The following is a 23,275-nucleotide window of genomic DNA, read 5'->3' as shown; positions in this document are numbered from 1 at the left end:
CAAAGATGTTTTTGACTCTGGCTTATAATTCTTTATTGATATGTAGAACAGCTGGACACTTCACAAACATCAAGTTATGTACAGGAAGCACTAGGTAAGAGAAGGCTAGCATACTTCACCTTATGGCACTTAGCTGTGTTTCAAGGCTGCTGTTTGCACGATTGATAAGAGGAAATGGAATGTTAATCAGTATCAGTTTTTAGAGCAATTAGGTGCTTGAAATACTTAATAAATTACACCAAGTTAAGAAATACTGACCTACAGAGAAGGTAGCATGTCTTCCAAAGCCTGGCCATTACTGGGCTTGTTTTAGTTTCACTTTTTCAGTAAAGGGTCTGAAATTAACTTTTTTCACTGCCTGCCACTTTTGAAATCTACACGCTAAATGAAGGAAGAACATTTTAGATCTGATGTTATTCAATGTATCTTATATTGCTTTGAAAACATCTCCTTCAAACAAATACAATAAAGTTAGAATCTACCTTGGCTCAATGGTCATTTTCACTGAAAATTTTCAACCGATTCTCTATTCCATCACTAGCGTTTTCCCTGTCTGCCAAAGTGGCAGATGGCCTGTCGATTTTCAATTGCTAATTTCAGAACCAGCAGGTCATTTTAAAAGGAAAAACATCCAATCTCCATTCATTTCTGGTGCATGTTTAGCACAGAATACCAGGTTGTAAGAACCATTTCTAGTTACTTCTGGTGTAAGGTTAAGGTGTCTGTATACACTAGAATTACATCATCTAGGCATCTAAAATCCTCTAACATTAAGTCACAGCTATTACCTGAGGAAGGGTGAATTTAAGCAAAGTTCACAGTGAGAACGGATAAGATCCAACAATTACAAATCATATCACTCAAGTAGTGATTTGGAAGAATCCAGGTAAACCGTTACTATTTTATGTCATGACCTGCCATGTAAACGACTTTACAGTTTTAAGTATCCCTTATACATTAAAAAGATCAGAGTGCAATCTATGAAGCAGCATTAGGTTTTCGACTCAAACCGTCTCCACACACATGGCGATGCCCATCCCTCCTCCAATGCAGAGAGAAGCCACGCCCTTCTGACCTCCAGTCCTCTGGAGCGCGTGCAACAAGGTCACCAGCACTCTGCAGCCGGACATACCGATGGGATGGCCCAGAGAGATGGCGCCTCCGCTCACATTCACCTGAGCAGAGGAGGACAGAAAGCGTGAGTGTGACCATGCTGTTTTACACACAGTTCAGGCTGTTAACGGACACGCTGGATGAACATGACTCAAAATGACAAGATATTCTGTTAATTATGCAGGGCCATGAGAGTTACCTTGTCTACATTCAGACCAAGCTCTTTGACCACAGCAATAGACTGGGCAGAAAACGCTTCATTGATCTCAAATAGGTCGACTTGGTCCAGTTGCCAGCCGGCTTTCTCAACCTGGAGGAGAACAAGACGAGAATAATAAAGACAAAGAAGCATTTTCTCAATTGTTTATTACATTTTGGTGCTTCTGATTTCTCACCGCTTTCCTGATGGATGGTATTGGTCCAGTTCCCATGATAGATGGGTCAAGGCCAGCTTGAGCCCACGATACAATTCTGGCCATGGGTTTTAGGCCACGCCTCCCAGCCTCTGATTGGCTCATTAGGACAGTTGCTGCTGCTCCATCATTAATACCTACAGTAAAAAATTAAAGCAGAGGCAGACATGTGTTTGGTTAGTGAGATAAACCTCAGTGACATCATCTCTGTGTCAAAAAATTATGGAGCACCAACTGTCAGACCTGAGGCGTTGCCAGCGGTGACGGTGCCACTGCTGCTCTTAATGAAACAGGGTCTCAGTTTAGACATGCTGTCAATGTTGCTGCCGTGGCGAGGATACTCATCCGTCTTCACCTCCACCGGACCTGAAGATGACAGACCAATATTACGGTGCATGCACACCAAGGACACATGAGACGATGATAAAATCACTGAGCAACTCCTCGCCTTTTCTGGACGGCACCATGACCGGGACGATCTCCTGATCAAAATGTCCTGCTTTCTGTGCAGCCTCCGTCTTGTTCTGGGACTGGACAGCAAACAGATCCTGCTCCTCTCGACTGACTTCCCACTGCTTCGCCACATTCTCAGCTGATGAAAATATATAGGGGATTTATCAAAACAATAAAAACTCATCAAGTTGTGTGACGACCAGGCGTTTGTATATTCTGAGCCGTGCCCACCTGTGATGCCCATGTGGTAGCCATGGAAGGCGTCTGTCAGGCCGTCGGCCACCATGGAGTCCTGCAGGGACGCATCGCCCATCTTCACTCCTGCTCTCATTTGCAGTGTGTGAGGAGCCTGTGGAGAGACCAGGACACAAACAGATAAGACACCTTATCGTTGAGGAAATATCAGTCTTTTCACCCCTTGACTGCTGGAACACATTGGGACTAAAAAAATTCTGATTTGATCATTAGCATAATCAACGGCCCTAATATTGCCATATAAGGCTACCTGTGGGTTTCAATTTTCATTCACTAAAAACTCTTGTATGACAAATGTCATACAAGAGTAAAAAGAAAAAAATTCACAACCCGGAGCTTCAAGTTCTGTGGTTGGAAGGAGACAAAAAGATAGCAAGTATGACAGTCAGTAGTCATATTATATCCGTAGTCTTATTTGAGTGTTCTGACAGATTATATGCTAAAAATGCCAAAGAATTTCAATACTTACTTTGATTCTTACTTGCCCTGTGAAGAAAGGCAGTTTATGACTCGTACAACACGTCTGGACCACTCGAGAATTTAGTTTGTTCCTTATAATTAAATTAAAGTATGACAAAATTTGCGAATGCTACAAATTCTCTTGAATCACCCATACGTGACACTTAAGAACGAATGAGGTCCGTTAAAGGATTTACATCTAGGGTTGGGTATCTTTTCAAAATATTCATTTCAATACTAGAGCCATTTAGATCAAAATGTTGGTACTGATACTGAAAAGATTTTATACCTTAAAAAGGTAAGGTTGGTAGTGCTGTTCAAATATTTTTTTGTTATATTTGTTGAAATTCTCATTACATCCCGACAGCAATCAATAAATCAAATGCTCTGACAGAAAAAAAATCTGGTATCTGAGGCTGTCGTTGGTATAAACACACGAGCAAAGCAAGTATAAAGTCTAACAAAAAAAAAAAAAGGCACATTTTTTTATATGATCAGATACTATTTTATAAATTAAAAAGGTACATTTATAATAGGCATTTAAAGAAGATACCCACACCATCCATTATCCATCTGATCTGATTGCAATTTCATATTCCCCTCTGACGCTCCTTGTGTCCTAACCTACCCGGCTCATGCTCTCCATGCCTCCTGCCACCACCACAGCGGACTCTCCAGTCTGGATGGACTGAGCTCCCAGACACACAGCCTTCAGCCCAGAGCCACACACCATCTGGCAGCTCCAGGCCGGGACGGGGTAGGGGATACCAGCCCCAACGCTGGCCTGACGCGCCGGGTTCTGCCCCTGACCTGAAGGACAGAAATGGAAAAATACAATGGAGGTGAACACCAATGAGACAAAATGAGTGGAAATATGGCAAAAGAGAAGCCATGTCTTGCCAAACAACAACAACTGTTAACCAAACACATATTATATGGGATATAGAATACGGGACTTCTGTCACGCTTTTATCTCAGTGCTGAGCTGAACTTTCACCTGCTGTTAGGACGTGTCCCATGATAACCTCAGAGACCTCATCTGGCTTCACCCCAGCCCGCTTCAGAACGTCCTTGATCACCACTGAGCACAGGTCAGGCAGAGGGACGGTGGACAGAGCGCCGTTCAAGGACCCTGTGGAAAAATGGAGTGAGAGATATTGTAGCATGAGCACATAATCAGGGACACAGTGGAGGGTCAACCCACTTCATCCACCATGTGCTGCATTTTTAGGCCGAAATTGAAGTTCCTTAAAGTTGTTTTGTTGGTGTTGATTGTAGCGCTAAAACGATTAGTCAATTAGTCGATTAGCTGATAAAAAAAATAAAATTGTTTTGACAGTGTGATCTACATATCATATTTTATAACAATAATTTTGGACCCGTCAAAAGTTTATTAAATGATTAATTCACTATCATAATATTTTTTTATATTTATGTGGATGTATTATTATTATTATTGTTTTTTTTTGTTTTAAATGATTAGTCTAGATAAAAAAGTTAACAATAAGACCTTTAAGTTAAGCCTACTATTTGTCAGTCATGTCGGGTTATCCTGCTGTTACATTGTTAACTTTACTGGATACACAGTGGCCTTGGCATGCTATCAAATTAAATGTATCACATCTTGGACACGCCCAGCTAGCTGTGACGCGCTGTTCTAAGTAACCAATGGTAGACCGCGCGTGCTCCGTGGCACTATGACCAGCCAGCCAATCACTGAGCACAGAACGCTCCGAACACATGAGGGAACCAATCACAGCTCAGCAGAGACTCTCGTCTTCAATTGATGAATGGAATCAACCACTTTGCTACATTAAACATTCGAGAATACATCTTTAAAAGCAGCTCATGTGAGTTTATACAAAGAAACAAAGATGACTACATTCATAATTAACGATGGGGCAAGCAAACAGTAAGTAGCAATGTTAGCAAAACTGTTTTAAATGAACGTGTATGGCTTTAAAGGATATATTAAACTTACCAATAGGTGTCCGTGCAGCAGAGACGATGACAATAGGCTCGGTGTTCATGTTGATGGTTGAAGTTGGAGTGATTCAAAGTGTTGTTCCTGTCTGCTCTGGTCTGTCCACACTGCTGCTGCACTGTGAAGCTCTGCTGTTGACACACTGCCTGGCTGTCCTGTCAGACCTGAACTGTATGCATGTGTAACTGGTGGGGAAATACACCACAGCGCCACCATGTGTTTGGGAGGAGGAGTGCTCATTCATTATACAGTAAGGCTCCCCATCAAATAAAATGTAGGCTAATTGTCTTCCTAAATATTAATGTTGATTATTTTTATTATGATGTAGGTTTATTATTTATTTAATTCTCATAATATTGTTATGATTATTATTTTGTGTTATATAATTAAAAAAGAATGTGAATATAAGAGATATTTATGTGTGTTGCAACGGCATACTTGCCAACCTTGAGACCTTAAAAAAAGGGAGGATTTCAAAACCAAGAGACTTTGTTTCCTGCATTCTGGTGACTTTAAAAGAGTGAAAATAACAAAATAATAAATACAGTGCAACAGCATTTTATGTTAAACTTTTAATTTTACCTTTAACTCCCAGGAAAGAAAACAGAATAATTATCTCCTCTGGTGTGAACTTGGCGTATGAATCTCTAGCATAAACTAATATTCATCAGTTTTTATTTATCTTTGCTCCTGCTTCAGTATTTATTAATCTTCATTCTCTCCAATGCTCTCTCCCAATATTATTATTATTATTTTTATTATTATTATTATTATTATTAATAATAATAATTTATCCAACAAAACGTACTTGTCCCCACCAAATAAAATGTAGCACCCATGTGCTGAGGCCTTACACTCCTTCCAAAATTGTCAACAGCTTCAAGTTCCTAGGCATCCATATCTCTGCCTCCCTCTCCTGGTCCCTGCACATCAGTTGTGTCATAAAAAGGGCACAACAGAGACTTTATTTTTTGAGGTGTTTAAAGAAACATGGTATGTCCACAAATTCCCTCATCAACTTCTACCGGTCCACAATAGAAAGCATCTTAACTGGATGCATACTGGTATGGTTTGGCAACATTACATCATATGACCACAACCTCCTGATGAGGACAGTGAAAACAGCATAACGAAATGATTGGATCACCATTACCACAGTTACAGGACATTGACACCACTCGCCGCAGGAAGAAAGCATTTTGTATCATGCAGGACACAAGTCATCCAGCATATATACTCTGTTCTCTTATCTCCCTTCAGGGAAGCGCCTACAGAACATTAGAGCTCGGACCTCTCGCCTCAGACAGTTTTTACCCTCTGGCGGTCAGGCTATTGAACAGCAGCACTAAATGAGTGCAGAGCTGTGGATTGTTTTATGTATGTTTATAGATTGTTTTATAATTTTATGCTCAGGTAGTCTTATTTATTGTAGTATTTATTAAACATTAATACTTTTGGTATAGTATTTTGTATTTTTCAGCCCCAGTGGGGTAGATTATATGATGAGGCCTTTTAAATATTTATGCTTCAGCACAGCTAATAGGTTATATAAGTAATAATTTTTCATATTAATGTACTGATGGGTAGTAATAATGGGTTTCACTGTGTAGTATTAAAAATCTTTATTGGTATTTGGTCAGTACATGAAAAGGACTGAAGTCAGAATAATATGAACATCGCATATAAACTACTCACAATTCAACAGAGTCTTTTGAACAGAATTTTTTGTCAATGAAAAATTAAAATTGCATTAAAAAAGAAAAATAACACAGGCCAACATCTAAAAATGACCGTGAATATTGCGAAGCTACTGTAATTCAGTGATTTTACTGACTTTTGACGATGAGTTACAACACCAGATGCCTGATTTCAGTGTCAAGAGCTCAAACGAGAACAGCATCGACATGCTCAAAGAAACAGCAGAATGAAACGTACTAGTTTTAAATCATACATCCACTCAATTCAAATCTAACATTAACCCATACCTGTTATATCCCTGTTTAGCAACACAAATGTGACAGAGGCATCACGATAGGCAAGGGGAGGAGGGTGAAAACAAAATGTCTTGGACAGCAGCGCTGTGTTACAGACTATGCATTTGTTGCCTTGTTTGTATATTGTATAAAAAAGAAAAGACAGTACATGTCAGAGTACATTACAAAACCGCACTGTCGCCCGTGCTGGAGTCCAGGCCGTTCTGAGTGTGCCGTGACCCTGCAGTCCTGGTGCCCTTGGTCACCAGGGCAGTCTTGTCCTCATGGGGGTCGGTGGTGGAGTCTGTGTCGTTCGAGTGCTGAGTCAATGACGTCTCGCTGCCTGTCGGAGAGTCCACGCTCTCGTACCCCGCGCTCAGCTGGCTCCCGAAACCCACAGGTCCTCCAACTCTCCCGGCGGCAGTCTGACTCCCCGACGCCTCCTCCGAGTGGTTGGACAGTTTGGTCTCAGTTTCACCGGGGCTGGAAACCATTGGGGACATGGGGAAGTCTTCCTCGGTGCTGCTGACCTCCCGGTACAGGCTGGGCGTGGTGGTCTCGCTCCTCTGGGATGAGTTGCCGTTGCTTGGTCCGTTGGAGACCCTCCCGTAGTCTTTGCCCATCGGCTCGGAGGGTGTGCTGGCCTGCTCGGGCTGGGCGGACGGTTCAACGGACGAGCAGGAAGCGGCGGGTGAAGTCCTGCTGGGTCCCGCTCCGGTCAACGCCCCCTGAGTTTGAGTCAGCTGCAGACGAGAGTCCTTCAACTGCTGCTGCAGGACGAGGATGGTGCTCTGCATCCCCTCCACCTCCTCGTCCAGCTGGATGATAAAGTCATTCAACTCTGGGAGGGACAGATCAGGAACAAACAAAGAACAAAGTCAAAAATCAAAACAACATAGCATTTTCCACTTGGTAAAGATGTGGTGGCTGCTCATGTTCTCACCGTCTTGGCTGCTCTTGAGCTCCTCGCTGTACTTCTTCTGCAGGGCCAACTCCGCCTCCAGCTGGGCGATGCGTCCCTGGGACATCTGCCTACCCAACTCCTGGTTTTCCTGAATCAGCATTCGACACTTGGCCATCAGTTTCTTCCCCGTCTGGCTGCAAGGGAAACAAGTCTCACATCACGCAGTGAACCAGGAGACAAACACAACAGGTAAAGAGATGCCATTAATCTGTTCCAACTGCCTGGTCCAAATAAACTCTCCAACCTGGCTATCCCTAAATGACTCTAGTCACAACAGGGGTTTCATTATATTCAAAGGCAATATAAAATTACTGACATAGACCTGTTCTGTACAAATAAATGTAAATTATTTTCTTGCAAAAGACCCAAAGCACTTACATTTTTCTCTAACTAAATTATGAGTATGTAATAAAAATATAAAAAGTCCTCACTGTGGCTGAAACCCAAAACAAGCTACCTAGAGCCACATTTCTATGGAACTCCATTCTTACACTATAACTTCATTCACCATGTTGCATGTTGAAGAAAAGTGAGCACTTTAAAAAACAACAGTAGCAATTCTGTCGTAACCAAATCCCCAAATTTACTGGCTACATCACGGAGTGTGAGGAGAAAGCAGAATAAAAAAAAAATGTAACAGAATAACATTAGAATGACACACTACAAAAAAAACCTACAATTTAAATATCAAACCCGCAACTATGAGCAGCATAAAAGGAAATATTAGCGGCAGAACCAGGCACTGGTTTTGTGTAGTCATCACTTTAAACACACAGTGTTTCAACAGTTAAATCAAATCGCTCAAGGCGCTGCTTTCTCAACTTCACAACAGGTTCAGGAATCCTCCAACAGCCCAGCACACCTGTTATTTTTACATTAGCAGTTTGTGGCTATGCTTTACAAGGCCCTAATCAAGAAGCCAAGTTTGCAAACAAATAGGCATACATGTTATTTAATACCATAACTAACTGCCATCAATTTTGTCTATAAATGCCTATGGAAGTCAGCTGGCAAGAGGAAAAGGAAATGTTAACAATAACAGCAAGTAACTCAGCGACTGTACCCGATAGAAGCAGTCGTTAAAGTGCTACCAGCTCAGAAATTACTCGTCATAAAAATGCAATCATGCACTGAACATTTAGTTAATTGCATTTCTTCTTGATAGTTATCATGACTACTAATTTCTCCAGAGGACTGGGAGGCTTAAAGGCTGTGTATACACTGCCAGCTCAAATCTCACATAAGTGTGAGAGTATAAATGTGTTTTAAAAGACAGGTAAACACACAACAGATTCCACGTGTTTCATTCTGAAAGCAGTGGCTAAAGATCTGTGCCACACAGGTGAGACAAGAATGGTCTAATGAGCGCTTAGCGTAAATGGCTGAGGGAGAGATCGTGAGGTCAATCACAAAAATACACAGAAAATACAATAAATACATTCTCATCAACTCATAACATGACTCGTTAAAAGACATTTGCATTCACAACTTGAAAACAGGACTCGGTGCACCTACAGCAGTGTGTTTCAGTACTTAATGAAGAATTAAGCTAAGCTTAATCCCTCATAAAAGTGCAAATAGTTATACAAGTGTAAACAAAGCCAATCATGCGTCTGGGTTCACACACACTGCAGTAAGTGTTTGTTTCGGAGGAAACAAGAGAAAGATCAAATGAAATGGCAATAAAAAGAAACAAGTCACAAAATAAAACATGTAAATACACTCTACCGTGAGTGGGCCCATGTTCAAAGACACAGGCGACTGGACCCTCATCCCTGAACCACAGTCCTCTGGACCGAGGATCTGGCTCCGCTCACAGTCTTAACACCATTTCTAGTGGCTCCTCCCCCCACAGTCTTACTTTTAATCCTACAAACTTTCCTCATGTTACTGCAATGTGTCTAGGCTGTCCAAACAGTCTTTACGTTTCTCAGGCAGACTAGGGGGTATGTGTGTGGCGTAATCCACAGTTAAATGTCTTTATAAACCGAGTATGGGAATTGTCTGTAAAATGTTCAATTGCTGTTTTAGGCTAGGGATGCTCCCTGCCGGACTCAACCTCCACCATAACCCCCCTATTTAATATGTGAACTGTCTGCTTTGAGCTGCGGGGGCGGGGAGGGCATGTATCCGTGTCGGGAAGTGAGTGACCACCTCTTCAGGAACAGTCCGGACTCCTTCAGGCCCTTGGACGGTGAGGGGATACGAGGGGAGAGAGAGCTGAAACACAAGTGTCACCTGACCATACTGTCTTTTTCACTTTAGGGTTATGTGATATGTAGCTGGCACAGTGCAAGAGTACAAAAACAGTTTTGTTTTGCAGTGACTGGCTTTCTGTAAAGTCTGAGTCTCGTGGTGAGTACAGCATTTGTCAGCCTTCCCCCCCACCATTGTCCCTGCATGCCTGCAGTGAGAGTGAGGGTGGGGGGCATGAGGAAGTCTTGACTGTTTTTTTTGGGAGGGGGGGTTATTTTGATGTCTTTACCTATCAGGTGTAAATTTCCAGGCACTCAGTTCATTTTGGGCCTGCTCCAGTTTGTCTTTAGTCTGTTCTAGTTCAGCCTTCATTTTGAGGAAAAACAAGTTGATGGCCGGGTCCACCATGGATGACCGCAGTTGGGCCGCACTCGGCTGCTGGACTTGCTTGAGGTACTGGATCTGGGTCTGCAGAATAAAAGAAACAGATGTTACTGACCAGCGAAGTGTAGTATGTCACTACTAATGAAGATCTTTTGTTTGTTATGAGCACCATTCCTTTAGCGTCAGTCGATGGAGCCACGTTAGCAATTTCCCCCAAAATCAGACGCACTAAAATATTCTGGTTCAGCTACATTTTTAATTTTATCAGATGACTTTTCAATCCTGAATGTCAGGAGAATAAACTGGGCCACGAGAGATGACTTAAGATAAGATCTCAAGCATTTCAAGCCTTTTCAAATAGTGTAATCAATCAGTTTTATAGAGCCTCTAGATTTAGATACAGAAAATAAAAATGCTTGGTTGGAGGATTAATCATAATTATTAAGATTCATCTTATATTACATCAAAACCACTTGAATTCTATATCAAAAGTTATTGTTAGATATGATTTGCTTTCCTGGACACACCCAACAAAGATTTATCATTCAAGGAAGCCCAGACAAGATCAAAACAAACAAAAACTCACCTGCCAAAGTCACAGATATGATCACCTCAAATTTCCACAGAATTTATTTGAATATATTTACATGAGAGGAATAACTAATATCCCTCAAAGCTAGCCATTTCAGCTCAATGGTTAAAAGGAAACCTAACCTCTGCCAGTGTGTGTTCACCTCAGCTGGCCTGTAAGAATGGCATGTGCTGCCATAAATCCACTGGGTGATCCACTGAGCTGTCGATCTGATAAGACCTAGGGATGCCCTTCTTGACACATTTACCTTTAGCCTACATACCATGGCAAGGATTAAATACAAGGTATAGTGCAGTGCTGAACTGGTGTCAATTAATAGATTAGAGGACTCCACTTTTGCCATTAAAAATTACAAAAACATTTGTAAAAATGCTGCTTGCTTTTTGCAATCTCATATCATCACTTAGTGTTGTTTATGGTTGTTTTTTGCCATTGATTGGGCCAAGCAAGCAAGTTTAAGAGGAGGGAACTTGTGATGAGCATTTGACAACAGTAGACGTTTAACCCACGATCACTTGATTTAAAACAAGTCCAATAATTAATCAATAATGAGAATAATTTCGACTTCAAAAGGAGAAGGGGGATAAATACTGGGGAAAAATGTGAGTTATAGCCATCTAGATTCTTAACAACTTTTCCTGCGCCTGAACTCGTATGTGCATTTTGAACTCCACACCTGTGCCTCTCTTTTTATTGGTATTGATTATACTGTAATGTCCCAGTCCCTCATCTGTTCTTTGTTCATAAAAACAAAAAATCAAGTAAAGTTAGACTAGATAGACTTGTTCAGAGTCAAGCAATTATGGCACAGCATAATACATTATTACTCATACTCATAGAGGAGCAGTAAGTATAGAGAACATCAAGTCATCAATTTAATAAAAGCACCAACGGCTCTCCCATTGAAACAAATAAAAACAATAAATCGAAAGCATGGAGAAAGTGGAAGAATAGATACATACTGTGCACTCTTGCATTTCCTGCTCCTTGGTGGCAAGTCGCATGACCAAGATGTTCTCCCTGCGTGCAGACTCCTGCTGCTGCTGCTTGAGCTTTTCCTCCGATTCCTTCAGGCCTGTCACATCATTGGCTAAGACGGGCGAGGAGAGGATAAAAAAGAAAAAGAAAAAGAAAATGCATCAGGAGAAACATCCATTTTTACAAGCAGCCACATAATGTAGCTGGCAAGAGAAATCATGTTGGATTACATTCAAGTAACAGATGTACTTACAACATAGCTCGGTATATTTTGCCTCCAGGACCTGGACATATGCTTCATGCTGTTTCCACCTGAGAGGAGCAGAACATGTGTAAACATTAAACAACGTGTATGGTATCATACATTTTTATTTGTCTATATGTATTTATTATTTTAATAATCAATGAATTTAACTTTGCCAAATAAACAGCCTGGCTCCAGCTTTTTAATTAAATATGAGCAGGTTTCTCAACTGTAATAATCTCACACATGTTACATTTGCACAATTGCTACCTCAATTATTTTTTATTTAAAAACAAAACATTGTAATTGGCACACTTTGCTAATGTATATAGTAGGTTATTATGTTTATATTTTTTATGTGAGTTGTATTAGTCGGGTATATTTATAGTGTATTCCAATATTCTTTATATTGTGTATTCTATGGATATATTTCTTTAGTGATATGTACATTTTATTTACTGTTCAGGTGCATTGCCTGGATAACCTGCTGCTGTAACACTATATTTTCCCAATTTGGGATAAATAAAGTATTTATCTATATCTATTTCCTTAGTCTCCTATCACAATAAATTGATTTTGGACTGTTGGTTGTACGAAAAAACTATATTTGAAGATAGTAGGAGCAGAACATTAATGTGTTATTAATGTGTAAACATTAATAACAGTTCAACCTAAATACATCCCCCACAACATCTCCAATATGCTGCTATATATCTATACCTTGTGCACAGCTCCTCTCTGGTCAGAGTCTTCATGTCAGATTCACTGAGGCGAACCTGTAGAGAGGAAAAAAACAAGAACTGGTTAGATAATAAACAAGATTCAAGAGTTTAAGTTCTAAGTACATTTGAATTCTGAGCAGTTTACACACAGTCAACTTTAAAAAAAGAAAAAAGGTAGAAAAGGCAAAAGGTATTACAGTACAAATATACAGTAAAAATAAAACTCCTTCAGTAAATAAACTAAACTACCCTCTGCATAGGAACGATACCCCCAGAATACAAATATAAAGTATATATGCTCCATGACTTGTGTTGTAAGGAAAAGCAGCAGCATTTGAAAATGTTTGGAAACCTTTGTTGGAGTTTATTGGACGTCAAGGGACGCAGTCAAATTGAAATTGTTTTTTTTGTTCTTCTTCTTTGAGGTATTTATTTATTTTTTCTTATCTTTTATTTTCTTTGTTAGATAAAAGAAATACATGAAATGTCATGTCTCTCTTTCTTTGAAATTCTGACTAAACATTTCATTGTATAATTTAATTATTATTAGTCTGTCTGTATGTGTATATATGTTTATATGTAAAATTCAATAGGCGATTCAGAGTCTCTACATTTAACCTGCATCAGGCTAAAGAACGCTTTTGTCCATCTTGTTGCTGAATAATAATTAATGTGCTGCTAAAGACATGTAAATCCAGAGGACAGATGGTAATTTTGTAATGGTTATGTATGAATAATTGAAGTGGTTTTTTTTTTGGTCTGATGGGTCTTACTTGTCTGTCTGTCTATGGTAACAGTATGTTTATGGTGTGTGTACTTTTTCTCAAACTGAGCTGCCTATGGATGCAAAATGAATTTCAGTGCAAACTGACAATAAAGTTGTATCGTAATAAAAATATTTTTTAAAATATATATATGCTCCATGACCATGTTAAAAGAACTTGTAACTCTCAAAAATATTTAAAAAAAATAAATAAATAATTAATATATTTCAGACAATTACACAGTGGAAGGCAGCATATTGCACAGCATTACAGTTCAGGTGTCAATAATGGTATGGAGGTGAGGTGTGGGGTTGAAGAAGAAGCCCATGAATTAATAATTAAGCTCCTATAAATAAAAGGGTGGTCGTGACACATGATAAAAGCTGCAACAAGTCACTTCTCTCTCTCTTCCATTACAATTTTACAAAGAACATCCAGTAATCCACCTTTTTTTTTGTACATGTTTATTAATTGCTGACCTATTTATTTACCTATGCTTTCTTCAACCATTGTCTCCTGTCATACTGTATGTTTGTCATACTCTACTGTATCTCTGTGCTGCTTGTGTGGACTGTGTTTGTGTACTCTTGCTGCTCCTTCTCATCATTAGGCCTATATGTAAATGAGAATTGGTTCTCAATTGATTTTACCTGGTCAAATAAAATAAATAAAAATAAAGCAGCTTGTAAAAGACAGCTCACCTTCTTGGGGAGAGGCTCCTCGTTGGTCATGGTGAACTCTAAAAGGTAAATAAGAAAGAGAAAGTCATCATTAATAACAGCTTAGTGGCATCATCTGTAGCTGTGATGTGTCCAAACGCAGCAAAATATGACATATATTAACTACAAATACTGTTCTTTCTGACTTACAAATGAACAAATGAAGCTAAATGATGTATAACAACCAAGTTAACTACATTATTAACCACATAAAAGTGAGCATGACAGTGAAGAGAGCTGCTGAGCTGACTGTTTGTTAGCTTGTGCAGCAGCAACGACGTGAAGGAATGGATAATAACGCTAGGTAATAATCACATTTAGCATGCTCTTTATGAGTAAATAGAAGCTGTGAAAGTACAGTGTGGTTGTGGGTTATCTCCTTTATGTTCAGAGCTGGCAGCATGAGGTTCTTGGCTCTTGTTTTCGGGCTCCTTGTTATCACAAAATGGCGGTGAAGGAAATGACTCCCTCCCTTCTGCGCTCCTTTTTCCTCAAACTAGCGGGCTCTGTTTTTTAGGCTTGCACATTTCAAGGCCTTTAAAGCACTTACCGGGGTTCTTCTCGACGTTTCTGGGTCCTCTCGGTTTCACTGATTCTTTTACGAGACGTTAGAGGAGCAACTGGGTTGGATTTAGAGGTGGATTTAAGTGTAGTTGAGCCGCTTCGGCACCATCATCTTCGTCACTGACGGGGGACAGACAGAGCTGCTGCTGCTGCTGCACTCGCGCTGCTGCAGAGTTACGAGCAGAGAGGAGGAAGAGAAAAGCAGGAGGTCTCACTCCGATGCGATTTCCGGAGTCGAAAACGTGGCTGTGACGCATACTGGATAAATACATGAATGGAAATAAGATTGATTGGGTTTTTATTATTATTTATAGAAGTATATATAACATTACATGCCCCATAGATTTATAAAATTATAAAATTATTATTGTTATTTTTATTATTATTATTATTATTATTATTAATAATAATAATAATAATAATAATAAATTAAATGTATTTATAAATTAAATATTATTTTATTATATATATATATTATTATTATTATAATAATAATAATAATAATAATAAATTAAATTTATTTATAAATTAAATAGAAAACACCACTAATTTGTGAGGTCAAAATCTTTTTTTGGGGGGGGGTTGCTGGAAAAAATGTAATAAATAATGCCTGACATATGTGATTTCAGAACATCTCTGACTACACACATGCTGAAAATCAATTTTCAGCATGAAAAATGAAAAAAAACAATTTTATTATTATTATTATTATTATTATTATAATAATAATAATAATAATAATAATAATAATAATAATAATAAATTAAATTTATATATAAATTAAATAGAAAATACCACTAATTTGTGAGGTCAAATTCTTTTTTGGGGGATGCTGGAAAAAATTTAATAAATAATGCCTGACATATGTGACTTCAGGACATCTCTGACTACATGCATGCTGAAAATCAAACATTTTTACTGTATCAATTTATGTCATATTTTCCAAAATAAAAGTCCCTAGAAGTGCATGATTTAACTTTTTTCCATGGTCTAATATAAAAGAAAAGTTTTTTTTTAGTTTTTTTTTTAATTTACTATTCAGGTGCATTGCCTGGATAACCTGCTGCTGTAACACAATATTTTCCCAATTTGGGATACAAATAAAGTATGTCTCTATATCTATCTATTTCCTTAGTCTCCTATCACTATAAATTGATTTTGATTTTGGACTGTTAGTTAGACGAAAAAAATATTTGAAGATATCCTTGGGCTCTGGGAAAATGTGATTAATACTTTCACTATTTTAAATGACATTTTATAAACCAAATTATTAAATAAGAAAATAATGTGCAGTTATGCTAAATCCATTTGTTGCAGAACTTTGAGTGACAGCATTAATTTATGTGTCCATAATATTAAAGTCTGTAGTCCTGATGAATTGCTAGGTTAGTTATTCAGTCTTTATGGTTGGAAAATTGTGAACTCACCAATCATAAATCCTGAGGTGTCTTTGTTTTTTTTCCTGAGTGATTCATTTGCCTCAACATAGACGATATCAAGAGACGCACCGGTGTTGTGTCGAGTACAGTTTCCCTGTCGAGATTAGAGAAGGAGGCGCGCGTTCATATAAAGCTCGTCCTCGACATGCTGTGCTCGTAACCCTGAGTTACTATGGAGAGCGATAAGACTCAAAACTAACTTTTTAAGCGAGTTTTATCCGTACAATGTTTTTTAATTATTATTATTTATTTCATAAGTGTCCAGTTATATTTTTGAAAATGTGTCATAACCTATGTTTTTTTTTTTAATTTTTACGTCTTTATTAACAACCAACTACTGTTATTTCTACCAATAAATAATATTATATTTGTGAGAGTTTTCATTTTGAACATTGTAGACTTTTGAAAGAAATGTGTGCTCATTCACATAACTGTTTATAGGCTAATATATATATATATATATATATATATATATACATAAATATATATATTTATATTATATAATATTCAATATAATATGCACATGCACTTGGCAAAGTGCAGAAATTCTGACTGAAAATTTCATTGTATAATTTAATTATTAATATTGTTAGTCTGTGTATATATGTGTATATGTTTATATGTAAAATTCAATAAAAAATATTGTTTAAAAAAAAACTATTCACAATTATTACGGCTAGAGTTCATGTTATTATATATAATTTATTCACCCTGATGTCGTATGTTTCAAAACTGAAACAAAGAACATATATACACAACATAGGGGAGAGTGGGGTAAGATGAGCCAATTTTTACTTATGCTGTCCTCGAGGTTAGGACAAATGAGACAGAAGCAGAATGAAAACTTGAACCTTAAATTCAGGATCTCACCTATCAAATGAAATGATCAGCATGCATCCATCACAAAGCTGTCTGGAAAAAATGACCTTCCCAAAAAAAGTGCTCCTGTGGCTCAACTTGCCCCAGGTAAGGGGTAAGTTGATCCGAGTCAGTGGGTAAGTTGAGCCATCGTGGGGTAAACTGAACATCTGAGTTTTTAAGTTTAAACCTCAGCATAAGTGTGTTAACAAACAGTTTCACAGTTATGAACTTGTGAGAACAAACCACCTGTGAGTTTCAAGACCATTGAAAAATCTAAATATCATTCAATATTCGACAATATTCCAGTCGTCAAGGTTGCAGTGAAATATGAACTGTTGCTCCCTCCTTGCAGTTCCTCCAGCCTTTTGAGGTTGAGGTAGCTCCTTCAGCACATCACTCAGCAGAAAAGATGCCTCATCCTTTTCCTTGAATACAAAGGTGGGCTTCTCACGTCAAGTGTTCCCCCGGATTCTTCTGAGAAATCTTGCACTCACTTCGTTGCCCTCCAGGCTCTCAACCAAGCCAATGTAATGGTAGCTTCTGCCTTTGGATACAAAGTTTACTATGACAAAGTCACCAACTGACAGATCTGAGATGTCTGATTCACTTCTCTCATCATTAGAACTCTCATGCTCAGAAGTGTCATCAAATGGGATGGCATCACACTCTCAGAACTGCTGTACGCTGTGATTTTCGTCTTGGTCTTTGGTTTGACCTAGGCCTACCTGCTAAACCCTGCTCTTTCCAGTTGTTGGGGACAGGAAGGTTGTTCTTTCTGCCAATTCCAATGCCAGTTCACAGCATTTCTTTGGAGTAAGGCCGTGGAACTGTTCAGCCAGCTTCTTGATATGGTCTGCAAGCTCCTTCTCTACCTCCTCTGTGAGGACCCTCTTTGCCTCTGCTGTTCCACTATAACCAACTGTTTTAACTTCCTTTATCTCCCTCTTCTATAAAGGTTAACACATAAAAAAATCAAACCAAGTTGTGTAACACTCAACAGTAATACCATTTTATACATCAGAGAATTAATTTGGTTAATTTATGGTGGGGTAAGTTGAGCCAGTGGCTCGGAATAATAGTAGAATATTAGTGAGCCAGTGGCTCAACTTACCCCATAGCCTTTGGCTCACTTTGCCCCATAGCTACCGTTTTGGAAAAAATGGCCCAGTTTAGCAATTCAGGCTAATCTTTAGTGAAGGGATTAACATGGTGTTATATCTTAGTAAATCACCAACATGTATAATAGATTTTTTTAGACCTGGATAAATTTGCTTTGACCTAACATTCATTATTCCTGACATGCAGAAAATTTACTTTGACTGGGAAAAAACTGTTTTTGGTGTAAAAAAGTACTTACTACTTCTCCCATGTGCTTAACCCAATGATGGGTACTTCCTGAATTTATGGTCACATGACAAAACATAATCACAGTTGCCAAGATACAGAGGGTGGGTCAACTTACCCACTGGCTCATTTTACCCCACTCTCCCCTATATACACACACACACACACACACACACACACACACACACACACACACACACACACACACACACACACACACATATATATATATATATATATATATATATATATATATATAATTTTCCACTTGTGCAATTTTGTTTATAGTCTGTTTATTGTCAATACTGTATATACTGCTCCTATTTTTATACTTCCTTCTATTTAAATGGTTCATATTTTGTTACACTTTGTTTAGCTCTTTTTTTTACTGGGTTAGCTGATGCATCTTGTTTTTTGCACTATACCCTTTGCTGCTGTACACTGCAAATATCCCCACTGCGGGACTAATAAAGGAATATCTTATCTTATCTTATCTTATTTTATAGACATAGCAGATTATTATTTCTATTACAAAATAAACACTTTTAGGGAGAGTTGACATTTTTTTACAGAAGAGGGGTGGGATAAAATACATAATATATTCTGTTTAAATATATTTCGATATATCACGTTTTCATCACAACATGTTATTACATATAACCTATCAATATCTCTGAAACTAGAGAGTAGTGGCCTCAACTGTCGCAGTTCAGGTTTATCTCACTCTTGTGCACTCTCGTCAACACCCCCCCAAACAGGACGATAATGGTACGGTCCGCTGTCAATTTGAAATAGCACATTTCAAGGGCAGTTATAACTAGTGTGCGTTTCTACTCCTGCGAACACTGTTATGATGAACATGCTGTGCAGAGTCGGACAGATACGCAGGTAAAAGGGATATCAACTTGTCATTTAGTGCCTCTTCAAAGAGCACAAGGGATTAGGACAGCTGCTAGCACAGATAGCTCATGAACTTGACTCAGGCTTATTCAGTGCTGCTAGCAGTTAGCTGGCCATGATGCTAACTTAGTTAGCAGCTAGACAAGGCTTGTTGTTATGCACCAAATGAAGGGTTTTGTTTAACTATGGCACACTCATGGCCTTCCTTATGACTTGTTCATTTAAAGTTGTTATATTTGGACACACTTGTTCATACCTAGCTAACTCTGTGCCATCAGCTCAGTCAGCTAATATCTAAACACCTAAGTAACTCAATGTTCACAACCAACACCAGAAGATCAGGTCACTTCAAGTTCATATTGTGCAATTTAATCACACAGGCCTCACTGTTAGCTAAGTTATTTTTATCTCTCCAAATATTGTAGGTAAGATCAACTGTTTGTTTTTCCTTTTGACTCCTCTAAACCTGATTAAAAGCTGTATTTTCATTCCCAATGGTAATGGTTTGGTCCTCTGCTTTTTGTTCCAGGTGTGCAGCCGGCCTCAGCCAAGCTGTAAACCAGGTAGCTGCATCAAGGCAGAAGCACACGCTCCCTGACCTGACCTACGACTATGGAGCCCTGGAGCCCCACATCAATGCAGAGATAATGCAGCTGCACCACAGCAAGCACCATGCCACATATGTCAACAACCTCAACGTCACAGAGGAGAAATACCAGGAGGCACTGGCAAAGGGTACAAACTCACATGAACAAATCAGGGAATTGCCTCAGTATATTAAAGAATTAACGACATCAAGTTGTAATTTTGAACATCGGGTTTTAACATTTATGTCAGGAAAACATTTGATTGGTTCCTAACTATCAATATATTCTAAACTTGTCCTTGTATTTGTATTCATGTGTCTCACACGTTTCACAGATCTGATGTATTTGTATTCACCTGCATGTATTTGACTTGTATTTTAGGAGATGTGACAGCACAGGTTGCCCTCCAACCTGCTCTGAGGTTTAATGGAGGAGGCCACATTAACCACAGTATCTTCTGGACAAACCTCTCTCCAAACGGTGGAGGCGAGCCACAGGGTAAGGCAGAAACTCATCCAATACTTTCAATACAGCTGGTCTTCTCTTATTTTTCCTACACTGCTTTGCTTTGTAGTTAACTTAGACCTGCGTTAAGCAACACATGACTCTAATGTGAAAGGGTTGCTAGTAGAGTTGGCAGCCACCAATATAAAACATAACTAGCGACTCCCAGTGAACAAGCTCAGACGAGCTGAAGATACTGTATACTACCTTCCCAAAACATAACAGCAGAGAGTAAGTTAGTTGTGGCTTGTGAAGCATCCTGTTGCACCTGTCTGTGTCACTTCTTGTAGGGGAGCTGATGGAGGCCATTAAGCGGGACTTTGGCTCCTTCCAGAAGATGAAGGAGAAGATGTCTGCGGCTACAGTGGCGGTTCAGGGCTCGGGCTGGGGCTGGCTTGGCTACGAGAAGGAGAGCGGAAGACTTCGTATCGCTGCTTGTGCTAACCAGGATCCCCTGCATGGAACTACAGGTCAGTAGAAAACAGCTTTGAAGTAGTGATAAGACACGTATGATACAGAGCCATCAGAGTGATTGTTTCCTGTCTCTGACCCTCAGGTCTCATCCCCCTCCTTGGTATCGACGTATGGGAGCATGCCTACTACCTTCAGTACAAAAACGTGCGTCCGGACTACGTTAAGGCTATCTGGAATGCCATCAACTGGGAGAATGTGAGCGAGCGTCTCCAGACAGCCAAAAAGTAGAAGCTAATCCTCAAATATCTCTGTTCACCCTGACCTGGGTCAAATAGTAGTTGCAAATAATGTTCAGTTTGACGTTGCATGGAGCGCCTGAGTGATGGTGTTTTTTGTATTCTGATTTACGACCGTTTGGACTTTCAGATAATCAGCTGCTTTAAATTTTATTAAATTAACGTTAAAGTATTTACAGTATGTTTACCCTGTACACACACAGGTTGAAGCAAACTTTAAAAAATGATTTGCAATTGCTTTTTATCTCAGGTCTTTTCCTGACCTCTATACGTTCATCAAGCGCACAAATTGGCCACCTTTCACATCAAGGCTGGCTATTATTAATCACACCCACATATTGGCTGCCATACATGTACACTAGGTGTCCGATAACCAGAGTGCATATTCAGTGGGCTTTGTCTTTGTCAGAATAAGTTGCACTAAAATCAGGCAATATGATTGCAGTCCATGTTTTTGATGTATTATAATAAAATTATATTTCAATTGTACAAGCTTGATGGTCGGTGCTTCATTCTTCTATTTCTATGTGCTGTGATAGATGATCCACAGAAAAGGGCGACACTGAGGGCTACAATATAACGATAAAGATCACTGTTAATGGGTGTTAAACACGGGTCATGGAATTTCAAAATAAAATAATGGAGTCAAGCGTTTTACAACATTTGGTGAGGCATGTCAGATATTTAGAAACTAGTCCACTTCAAAGAGCTCTCCCTGGCTGTAATTCTCAGCTTTCATCTAGTATGGCGCTACATGATGGCTATCAACATTTGTTTTCCCACTACTTTTTTATTTTCTACAGCACAGCAAGTTGGCTTCAGTCCAATCAAAAGATTTACATTTTAGCAGTGCTTGCTGAGAAACCACAGCCCTGCTGATAAAGTCATCTCACTTGTGTTTGGAGGATATTAAACACTATCTAACTGAGATGCCTTAAACCTCATGAACCTGTCTGAGCTGAAATATCAGACTTTAAAAAAATTGTTTTCGGTCATGTAGTGCAGTGGATCTCAACCAGGGGTCCTTTAGGGAGTTCCAGGGGGTCCCCAGAGAAATGGGGAATAATTTACTTTCACTATTTAATTCACTAGGGTGAGTAAGAGTCATAAGAGTGACTATTCTGATCATAGGTTACACTTCCAACAAGGTTATCTCCTCAGTAGTTGACAACTACAGTATAGAAGTCTGGTCTTAATCATATCTAACAACCAAAATCTTTTCAGATGGAGGTCTGTAAAGGGAAATCTTATCAAATGAGGGTCTGTGACCTAATTTGTATCGATTTAGGAGTCCTTGACAGTAAAAAGGTTGAACTGCTGTATACTGCATGATCTGCTCTGCTCCCTTACAGTGTTACCAAAAGAGGGCAGTGTTTCCCAAGGTTTTCTGCCGTAGATGCTCTGTACAACTCATTGAGATGAATGCACACAGTTTCTTCACAAAAAACTTTATTATCCAGTGCATTTAAATGATGAATGCATGTGACATATATTTCTGGCATTGGCTCAGACGGACTTTCAAAAGATCATCACCTCTTCATCCATACAATCCACAGCAGACTTTAAAGAGCTTTAGCAGTACGTTGTGTGTAACTTATGAGTTTTGGGTTTAAAAAAGTATCAAAGTTATATGAAGGACTTTGCTTTAACTGTACAAATAGTTTCCAGCTGGTTCGTCTCCCGTCATCCAAGTGAGTCCACTCTTCCTGTCAGTGATTAGGACTGACCAGTTTGCCAGTGGGAATTTCACATTCCAGAGATCTCTCCCTTTTCCTGGAGCTGGTGTGATGATGTAGAGGTGGACTGGTTTTCAGTGGATACTGTGAGTTCAAGCACATGGTGACCAGACTCCAATTGTCAGGCTGAAATCGGCACCCGTTTGATTGTATTAAGTTATGCATGATTTTAGTTGACATTGTCTAACTGAATGAATCTGATCAATAAAAATATTGGCATAGTTTGACTCCATTGTTACATGGATAATGATTGTTGAATCTGACCTACAGGCCTTTTGGGACTTGTATATCAAAAATACTACTGAAAGCAGCTGCAGCAGAAAGCCTGTGGGAACCCAGACAGACTAATGACAGCTGACTTCAGACCGCTTTTGGAATAAACGACAAAGAAGAGCTTCAAATTTATCAGAGCCATAA

At 39.1% G+C, this 23,275-nt stretch overlaps 3 protein-coding genes across 5 annotated transcripts; 1 reads left to right on the top strand and 2 right to left on the bottom strand.

Annotated features, from left to right (window-relative positions):
- Positions 1–8: 8 nt before the first annotated feature.
- Positions 9–4,839, bottom strand: acat2 (acetyl-CoA acetyltransferase 2). The gene is made up of 9 exons (XM_074615060.1): positions 4,675–4,839; positions 3,691–3,825; positions 3,322–3,503; positions 2,211–2,328; positions 1,975–2,118; positions 1,770–1,892; positions 1,509–1,663; positions 1,313–1,423; positions 9–1,175 (listed from the first exon to the last, which is right to left on the bottom strand). Exons 1-9 carry the CDS (start codon positions 4,721–4,723, stop codon positions 1,005–1,007), a joined length of 1,188 nt encoding a protein of 395 aa, XP_074471161.1. The 5' UTR covers positions 4,724–4,839; the 3' UTR covers positions 9–1,004.
- Positions 4,840–6,284: 1,445 nt separating this feature from the next.
- On the bottom strand, positions 6,285–14,973 carry wtap (WT1 associated protein). 3 transcript variants are annotated; one of them, XR_012591350.1, is made up of 8 exons: positions 14,764–14,973; positions 14,196–14,233; positions 12,729–12,784; positions 12,018–12,076; positions 11,749–11,876; positions 9,343–10,278; positions 7,594–7,748; positions 6,285–7,491 (listed from the first exon to the last, which is right to left on the bottom strand). XR_012591350.1 is itself a non-coding variant. In XM_074615056.1 (8 exons), the coding sequence occupies exons 2-8, from the start codon at positions 14,223–14,225 to the stop codon at positions 6,833–6,835; spliced, it is 1,266 nt and encodes a 421-aa protein (XP_074471157.1). In that variant the 5' UTR covers positions 14,226–14,233; positions 14,764–14,973; the 3' UTR covers positions 6,285–6,832. The 3 variants fall into 3 exon arrangements, 2 of the variants coding, with proteins under 2 accessions (XP_074471157.1, XP_074471159.1); XM_074615056.1 differs by having other exon boundaries at positions 10,100–10,278; XM_074615058.1 differs by lacking the exon at positions 14,764–14,973 and adding an exon at positions 14,572–14,634 and having other exon boundaries at positions 10,100–10,278.
- Positions 14,974–19,198: 4,225 nt separating this feature from the next.
- sod2 (superoxide dismutase 2, mitochondrial) lies at positions 19,199–21,614 on the top strand. Its single transcript, XM_074615678.1, has 5 exons — positions 19,199–19,309; positions 19,851–20,056; positions 20,290–20,406; positions 20,703–20,882; positions 20,969–21,614. Exons 1-5 carry the CDS (start codon positions 19,272–19,274, stop codon positions 21,112–21,114), a joined length of 687 nt encoding a protein of 228 aa, XP_074471779.1. The 5' UTR covers positions 19,199–19,271; the 3' UTR covers positions 21,115–21,614.
- The last annotated feature ends 1,661 nt before the right edge of the window (positions 21,615–23,275 follow it).

The sequence above is a fragment of the Sebastes fasciatus genome, chromosome 18 (assembly GCF_043250625.1).
Source record: "Sebastes fasciatus isolate fSebFas1 chromosome 18, fSebFas1.pri, whole genome shotgun sequence".
Lineage (NCBI taxonomy): Eukaryota > Metazoa > Chordata > Actinopteri > Perciformes > Sebastidae > Sebastes > Sebastes fasciatus.
This window is presented reverse-complemented; position numbering and strand designations above follow the sequence as displayed.

Excerpts from the sequence above, each read along its gene's own strand:
- wtap (XM_074615056.1), bottom strand. The coding sequence starts at position 14,225 with ATGACCAACGAGGAGCCTCTCCCCAAGAAG. Across the intron at positions 11,877-12,017 it reads AAAATATACCGAGCTATGTT|CCAATGATGTGACAGGCCTG; the intron begins GTAAGTACATCT and ends CGCCCGTCTTAG. Across the intron at positions 7,492-7,593 it reads GCTCAAGAGCAGCCAAGACG|AGTTGAATGACTTTATCATC; the intron begins GTGAGAACATGA and ends TGTCCCTCCCAG.
- acat2 (XM_074615060.1), bottom strand. The coding sequence starts at position 4,723 with ATGAACACCGAGCCTATTGTCATCGTCTCTGCTGCACGGACACCTATT. Across the intron at positions 2,329-3,321 it reads GCATGGAGAGCATGAGCCGG|GCTCCTCACACACTGCAAAT; the intron begins GTAGGTTAGGAC and ends GTCTCTCCACAG. Across the intron at positions 1,893-1,974 it reads CATGGTGCCGTCCAGAAAAG|GTCCGGTGGAGGTGAAGACG; the intron begins GCGAGGAGTTGC and ends TGTCATCTTCAG.
- sod2 (XM_074615678.1), top strand. The coding sequence starts at position 19,272 with ATGATGAACATGCTGTGCAGAGTCGGACAGATACGCAG. Across the intron at positions 20,057-20,289 it reads CCAGGAGGCACTGGCAAAGG|GAGATGTGACAGCACAGGTT; the intron begins GTACAAACTCAC and ends CTTGTATTTTAG. Across the intron at positions 20,407-20,702 it reads CGGTGGAGGCGAGCCACAGG|GGGAGCTGATGGAGGCCATT; the intron begins GTAAGGCAGAAA and ends CACTTCTTGTAG.